At 36.5% G+C, this 8,430-nt stretch overlaps 2 protein-coding genes across 2 annotated transcripts; one reads left to right on the top strand and one right to left on the bottom strand.

The window, feature by feature from the left end:
- LOC105156125 (46 kDa FK506-binding nuclear protein) lies at positions 2,517–3,527 on the top strand. The gene has a single exon (XM_011072175.2). The coding sequence runs from the start codon at positions 2,604–2,606 to the stop codon at positions 3,153–3,155; it is 552 nt and encodes a 183-aa protein (XP_011070477.1). The 5' UTR covers positions 2,517–2,603; the 3' UTR covers positions 3,156–3,527.
- LOC105156124 (tRNase Z TRZ2, chloroplastic) lies at positions 3,370–8,331 on the bottom strand. Its single transcript, XM_011072174.2, has 8 exons — positions 7,896–8,331; positions 6,779–6,941; positions 6,626–6,696; positions 5,960–6,055; positions 5,758–5,871; positions 5,195–5,263; positions 4,923–4,997; positions 3,370–3,942 (listed from the first exon to the last, which is right to left on the bottom strand). The coding sequence occupies exons 1-8, from the start codon at positions 8,277–8,279 to the stop codon at positions 3,853–3,855; spliced, it is 1,062 nt and encodes a 353-aa protein (XP_011070476.1). The 5' UTR covers positions 8,280–8,331; the 3' UTR covers positions 3,370–3,852.

The raw sequence follows: 8,430 nt of genomic DNA, 5'->3' as shown, positions 1-8,430 counted from the left end.
GGTCACGCGACCTGCTGCGGCTGCGCCTCCGGAGTCGCTGCTTAGTCAAATGACTGCCCCCAATAACACCTCCATGGCGGTTTCCATTACCGTTTCCTCCTTCTTCTCCTCCGCCGCTGCCATTACCGCCGCTCGTCGGTAGGAACATTTGCTTCCCTCACTCCACACACGCCAGAGGGAAAAGGGGCAAATACGTAATACTCAAAAACTTGCTGATGCGCTTTTGATTTTGGTGTGATCTCTACAGTTCCAGAGCGAATGCGACTACGACCTTTCGCGTCAGTACTAATTTTGAAAACAGAAACCGTCTTTTAACACTTTCCCCCCTAAAATTTGAAAATTACAAGATATGGTAAGTTTGTATTTAGAATTACTTTAATTTCTTGAGTTTAATTTATTCATTTTAGAGTCTCGAAATTTATAATTGGCCCGTTTGGTTTTACTTTTATTTTTATTTTTGATTTTTAATATTTTTAATAGAGTAAAAATACTTTATTGATTTTTATGCAAAAAAATAAAATCATAATTAGATTGTTTATTCGTCAGAGAAATGAGAATTTATTTGGATTTGATTTATTATATAGATACTTTATAGATATTGTATTTTGAATATACAGTATAATGTTATTTTTATTTTTTTAAAAATCAACATAACATGACAACACGTCTTGTTATGCCTTATGTATAGCTAAGACATATGTAATGATGATACGACTGTATGTCATGACACGACAATATAATGTTTGCATAATTTAAAATTTTACTATACTATTTTGTGTAACGACATAAAACAACAAATATAAAATAAATACTTAATCAAATTTGATTGAGTAAAAACAATACTCGTTTTGATGAATTTTTGTATGAATAGAAAAGATTCTTGTCCTTGTTCGATGAAAGATTTTATTAATAAGACTTTTAAATTGTTTATATACTAAAATTACTTTAGTAACATTGTTTTTTTTTTTCTAATACTAAATGAAGATAAATGTTAATCAGTAAAATTACAAAAATTAAATTTTCATTCTCAATATATTTTTTTCATAACAAATAAGGAAAAATATTTGAGATTTACTCATCTTTCAATCATACAAAAAAAAAAAAAACCTTTAAGAAAAACTATTATTCTTTCTCTTTTCTTGCCTTATACGTTCTCTTTCCTTGTTACTTTCCACTACTTTAATAAATACTAGTATATGTGGCACACTTAAATATATGTGCACAATTAATTTAAATTTAAAAGTTGATTGGGCCTAATTCAACTGGCGAAACTGAAGCTTCATGACTATAAAGTCATGGATTTGAACCCCATTAATATGTGGGACGCTACAGAGAAATATCTACAAAAAAGAAAAAATAACAGTTTAATAATAAATTAAGAGGGAACCTTGGCTAAATCTCAACCTAACAATGCAAGAGGTTATTTTGCAAAGAAATGAAGAAATTCTGAAGGCTCTGATACCACTGTTGGATGAATCCACCAATGGTGTGCCCCAAAAATAAAATCATATTTCAACTATTACGAGATTGTGGGTTATGAAAACCCTTATACAAACCAATTTTACAGAATCAACAAATATATCTATAGATCTATGAGTAAAAGAATATGCGTATAAATATTTACAGATCTACTAAAGAACAGCATCAGATAAAAATGAAAACGAAAAAAGAGGTTGGCTCAGGGAGCCATATCCGAAGAGGGAAGCCCACAACCACCAAGGTCGGCAACCTTCTCACAGTTGCTCGGAACCCAAACAGAACTACCAAGACTCGTCCACAAAGGACCACTCACAACCACTTCAGATTTCATTCAGGAAAGAGTTCATAAAGAACTTTTAATAGGAGCAAGAGAATAAGAATTTTTTTTTTTCAAGGGTTATATTTACCAGAAAACCACAAGACATTTATAAGAGGTAGGACTTAAATATATGAGATAGAGCCATTGCTAATCAGAGAGAGGGGGAGACGGCAAAAGAGGAAACCAAGAAGAAAGAGAGAGATAGAAAAATGGTGGGGAAAGGAAAAGACGAGAAGGAGAGAGACGCAGTGCAAGAAACGAGAAGTCAGTGGAAATAGATTAAGGTTAGGATTTTGCTAAAGTGAGGAATATAAATATAACACAAAGCAGGTCGGGTGAGTGGGTCGAATTGAGAAAGTAGACTAAGCCAATAAATGAATCGAAGAGATAGGGTAGGCTGAGCAATCCAAGCAGGAGTTATTGGGCATTTTGGACTGAGCCTACCAAAAAAGGTCATGGGCCATATTTTATAATAGCAGCGAAAGTTAATAAATATCTGCAACTATTTTTTATTTCTAATCATGATAAATCGACCATAATTAAGATCATATTCTTTCTAATGTACAGATATTTAATACATAATTTTTAGACAAAGAATCATATACAATATAGAATAAAATAACAAATAAGTGCTATTTTTAATTTGAAATTGTTCATTTTATATTCATATTTTACTCGAATCAATGAAAAAGATAAATAGATTAAAATAAATAAACTCAACTGGCAAATTTCACTACAAAAGAAGTGATCTTGGCTTGATTTGCGTTGTGGTTGCACTTTATCTCGCCTCATCCTCCGCCGCCGAATGAGCAATCCGGGGAAGAAAGCGACCGTCGACGATGAGGTGGAGCAGCTACTCCGAGCAGCGCAGGATGACGTGCTTCTGAAGCTCAATGTTAATTCCCACATGGCACGTGCCTCCGCCTCCGCAGCAATCGACCCGGATCTTGATCGGCGTTTTCAAGCCCTCAGAAAAAGCCAGAAGCCAACAAAACTTGACGATTCTACTAAAAGGTCTCCTCCGAAAGTGGAAAGGGGAGACGGTAAAGTCGATGGGGCGGCCGCGGAGGACGATCTTTTTGCGAGATTTGCGGCCCTGAAGAACTCGCTTCCGTCGTACAATAAAAATGAGAGGAAAAGTCCTGCTGATGTTTCGGGCAATGAGCTGGCGACGGAGGAAGAGAGTGAGGATGAAGTTGATAAGGTGATAAAGTGGGCAATTGATTCTGCTAGACTCGATCCTTCACCCCCATCTGATGATGATGATGACGACGACGACAATGATCGTAGTGATGAGGACGATGACGTCGACGATGATGATGGGGTCAAGAATGGTACAAAGGGCAAAAGGAAATGATAAAACATTGCACCTACCCGGTTAATGTAAATTTGAGGTTTATCACATTGGCACTCCAACAAAGCCAAATTTGTTTCTCCAAAGTGGTGAATTCGTCGGCTGGATGAAGAAATAAAAAAAATGGGTTTTTTCTCTTTGGTTCTGTTCCATTGTCTGTGCCGGGGACTGAGGTACTATTTTCACTACAAAGTTGATGACTTGTTATAGTATTCCATTTTCGTAGAAGATGTAGAGAGTTACATAATGTTATTTTCACTACAGATGACCTGTTGTAATATTCTATTTTCATAGAGGATGTAGAGAGTTGCAGAATGTTTTCTTTCTAATTCGGCAACATGCATTCTTGCTCCATCCAGCGGAGTTTGAGCTCAAGTTTGTTGACATTAAATTGGCCTGAGGAGATTTTCTGTACCATTTCACAAGTCTCAGTTGATACAAAGTATATGTGCTTGTGATAGGAAGGAAATGTTCACAATCATGATTTGAATGGTCCCATATGGAAGAAATAGAGTTATTTTCTATGCTATGAAACCATATCATTATGAACAAAGCATGTCATATACATCATATCTCTGTAATTTTACATGTGATCTAGTGAAACTACATAAAAGCATCAAAGGACACATCCTAAGTGAATGAATTGACTACAACAAGTACATTGCAAAGCTTACAAAATTAGCAGCAATAAGTGATGGTCTTAAGAGTACATTGATTTAAATCCCTCTGTCAGACCAACCACTTTAGCTGACACCTTGGCCTGCAACTTTGATACAGCTTGCCGAATGTCCTATATTACCAAGAGTAAGTCAGCAGAGGAGAAAGAAACCATCCTAAAAAAATAAGTACTGCTACTAATTGGATGATGTCTAGATCTTTCAGTTTCATCCTACAGTGATTTGTCGGGAAGGTTTTTAACTAACATATACACTCTTAATATTAAGTAAATTTCTTTCACATCTTTGCCATCTTGAACTAAGTTACTAAGGCACATTCAGTGCCAGGGTCTTTCACCATGGCAGGGTTGAAAAGGGTCATACTTGTATAGCCATATGATTGGACACAACCTTTTTTTGATACCAAAGGTTCCTGAAAGAAGTTACAAAAATAGCAGCACAGCAAAGTCAGTGGTGTGGAAGTACAATGATCCAGCTGCTGTTAGGCCAACCAGTTTAAAGTGACTCAGATTGAAATTCTGATGCAGCTTGGCGATGCCAAGACTTGATGAAAGGGCAACACCAATCTGACAAGTATACTCTTTGACCAAAGTGGGTATAGCCTAAGAATCTTCTACATCTCTATCTCTGTTGACATTTTGCAGAAAAATATTTAACCAACATGAATTCACTTTAAGTTAATGTGAGTTTCTTTTATGTTCTCCTGGCAACTTGAAATAAGGGTATTCCCTCCTTGGGGCCTCTGCCATGGTTCATCTCAGAATGGCTGTATATGCACAGGGCCTGGAGAGTGGAGACTGATTCCATAGGCAACTTATGACCCATGATAGAATGGTGCAACCTAACATTTCTTCTCTTTTACTTTTCTATTCCAAGTTGGAAACTAAAGATGGAATGAGGAAGAGAGATGAAAAGACCACCATAGTAAAAGCAGAAACAGAAAAAGTAGGGAATTGTAAAATACTGCGGCACTCAATGATTTAGTGAACTAATTTGTCGGTATTTGCAACAATTTTAAAATGCTGGAACGTTTTAGGAGTGTTCCAAGTATTGACCATTAACACCAAGAAGCAATTTTCTCTTGGGAAATTACCTCAAGATGGTAGCGAGATGAGAAATGAGTCAACACTATGGTTTTGTTTCGAATCCATTGCGAGTGTTCCATGATCTGCACTTCCAATAATAAGAAATTGAGATCAAATATTAGCCAGTTTTTAAAGATTGGAGTTTCTTATGTCAAAGGTCAAAAGAATATGCGCCTCGCTTTCCAGAGAAGACGGCCCAGATCAGATGAATGCATATAGCCTCTGTTAAAGATCAAGACCGTGTAACTGCTCTGGGCAAATGCTGAGAAAATTTTAATACCTCAGATAGATGGGTATGACCATGTTCTCGTGCGTGCTCAATGCTGACATTTTCATCCAAAAATGTTGCCTGTCAAAAGGAAAGCTTTTACCTGTTAGTACCTGAAGCCAAATGTTCAGTCTAGGTTGTGAAGTTTATTACTTCAGAAGCTGTTTTCATCAAATAATATGATACTGTAACCTCACAATAAACTCTAGTGAATTTTCCACCTTGCAACTGGCTCAAGTTCAACCAAATTTCGCTAAATATAAAGGCACATAACATGCTCAGAAGGAATTATAAGGCAATGTAAAACGAAATAATGAAGTAAAGTACAGTTGACATTTTAAGGGCAAATGAATTAGATGCATCAGAAGTTCAGGCCCTTGTACACATTATTTGTTATACACACATGGAGATGCGGATCCTGAATATTTGATTCTGGTTTCTGCAGCTGCTAAATGAAAAACTGATTGTCATCTCTATGCTCTTTAGGCAATAAAGGATGACATTTTACTTTTCTGCAGAACCCAATGCAAAATATAAACAGCCATGTACATAAACGCTAAGAAAAAGAAAATTACTTCAGTTATGAGAATTTTGGCCCGCAAGGCATCAGCACTGCGTGGATCAAGGAAAAAATCTGACATTGTATCTCCTGTGAAGGCTACTTCAGGACATAAGATAGTATCTGTGATCTGACAAAGAAACAGGGACACAAAATTTGACTCCGTACAGCAACAACAGCTATAAATATGAGGTATATGGTTCTCAAGAACAACAAACCTCAACTCCAGACTTCTTAATTTTCTCAATTTGTTTTCCTTTTAAGTGCATGTATTGCTTTCTCAGCTTCTTTCTGACAGAGTAAATGACATAACCCTGCAGAGAAACAAACAAATCATCATGTATTGCAAGACAGTTTGCGGTACATGCGCTTAAAAATCCAAACCACGTAATACCATTGCCAAAAATAACTTCTCACTGCAGTATTTCAGCAGTGGAAGATTTCAAAAATGCCAGGAGCATGCTTTAAGGGAAAACCAAGGATAATTTTCTGATCACTTTGCAGGCATTACTAACCTATATAAGTACAGGGAACAGGACTAAGATGATACATAGTTGGCAACCAGAATACAAGTTTCATTCACGCGGATAGCAAGAATATGGAATCTACCCTACTGAAAGTATATGCATATGCCTCAAATCCAATCACAAGTTAATAAAGGCATGCCTGGAGTTTAGAGTGCTGATATCCATTTACTCTATCCAACTTGGGAATCAAAGCATAAATGTTTCTGAAATATGCTATTAGACAAAAATAAACACAGTCCTGACACACTGTACACAAAATGAGGCAGGTCAAGTGTAGCTGTAGAAATTGAACCACTGGTATACAACTCTCCACCATATAAATGACATAGCAATTCATCAAGTTTCTTGCAAGCTCACCTGGCTGGTTATAACATGGTGTGTCTTGAATGGTCGTACAACAAGATCGTTCCGCATTTCATATGTTTCCCCTGAGTAAAGTTTCAAATATATATTAAAGATGATAGATATAAACTGGTAAATGAAACACAAAAAGGAGAATAACTGAATTACCTACATCCAGGGCTACCAAATCAAAGTTCAGTTCCACCTGACCCATTGTCCTATGAATATCAATTAGTTTTTCAACATCCTCCTTTATGCATGGAGGCACAAACACAGTAGGAGGTTTCATACTGTAAAGACCACGAGTAGCTATATACATTGGCAATCCACCCTGAATCAATAGATAGCAAAACTTACTGCAACTTGTACTCTAAGGTATCACCAAGCAATATTATGTGAAATTATATGCAGTGGAACAGGTAAAAGGGAAAAAAGAAAGAAAAGGCAGGCTAGAAACAGTTACAAGGTAACAGGCTCTCCTTCCAAATGCATAATGCTTTAGTTTTGTCAGATGCAACAAAACATAGGACATATACACAATTTTTCTATAAGTAAATGAAACTTTATTACAATCTCCAGAGAACGACTCTTGTGTCCAATGAGGCAACAACCTCTGGATTTGTCAGTAAAAAGATTGTATTGAACACCAAGTAAAAGAAAAAAGGATTTCAATGTTAATAACATTGAGTCCTCACTACTTTAACTGTTCAGCTGGAAATGCACGAGAACAATGTAATTATGCATCTGTAGATCAATCAAATAATCGACATTCTCCTCCAAGAGTCGCAACAGCAGCATAGCATTCAGTCAAAATTACTCATTGAAGTTACCAGAATTGAAAATAAACAAATACCTCCTTAATTCATCACTAGTTTTAGCTCAATTCCTTTCCATTAATTTTAATTCAAGTCAAAGCAAAATATCACCACATTGTCAGAGTAGAATGAGTGGTGTAAATTTCATGTTTGTTTTCACTGCCTCAGTACAAAATCTTTCCAATAATAATCCTGAATATATCAATGCTCTCAAGTATTTCTCATCCTGGCACTTCACCAAGAATATATATCTGCAGTATCCCACCATAAGTGTCATAAACTAAGCTACAAAAATCTTGTTTCACATTCAAGATTTTGTATCTTGTTACGCTTCCACTGAATTAGAGCAACTTAACAATATACAAAAAAAACAAACTATTTTTTTTTCTCTTTAATTCTTTACCCTCCCTTTTCCAAAAACAACTAAACAATGCAACACCGTGAAAATAAAAGAAGCGACAGAAGCATACAATGTGATCAAGATGAGCATGGGTGATGAAGAGAAAATTCTGCTGGACAGCCCTGGACGGACACCTCCCAATATCAAAAGCAGACTTCAATTGCGGCACAATAACACAAGTCTCATGGCCACCAATCGACAGCCCTTCAACCGAATAGCCTTCTGAATCGAGCCCTTTTCTGTTGACCTCCGCCCTGGCCTTCCTGTACTCTTCTTCCTCAATTGCACGCCCAATAGCTGACAAAAAGCCTGACCCACCTCCGCCTCCGTTCAACACAGCATTCACACCGCGAGTTTGGATTGGCAGGTGGAGTTTTTGGGATAGTAGAGGCTGCTGAAAGGGATGGAAACGCAGCAAGTTTGGAGCTGTGGGATTCAGTGTCGCCAGTTGCATGTTTGCTTCGGGAGGAGATGAATGTGTTTGAAGGAGGTGTATGAACGGGATTTTTAACTATATTTAGCATTAATTACTTTTATACCCTTTTGAATTACGAAATTACATTTTTTTAAAAAAAATAAAATTATATTTTTTTCCAAAAAAAAAT

Source organism: Sesamum indicum, linkage group LG2 (assembly GCF_000512975.1).
Source record: "Sesamum indicum cultivar Zhongzhi No. 13 linkage group LG2, S_indicum_v1.0, whole genome shotgun sequence".
Classification (NCBI taxonomy): domain Eukaryota; kingdom Viridiplantae; phylum Streptophyta; class Magnoliopsida; order Lamiales; family Pedaliaceae; genus Sesamum; species Sesamum indicum.
This window is presented reverse-complemented; position numbering and strand designations above follow the sequence as displayed.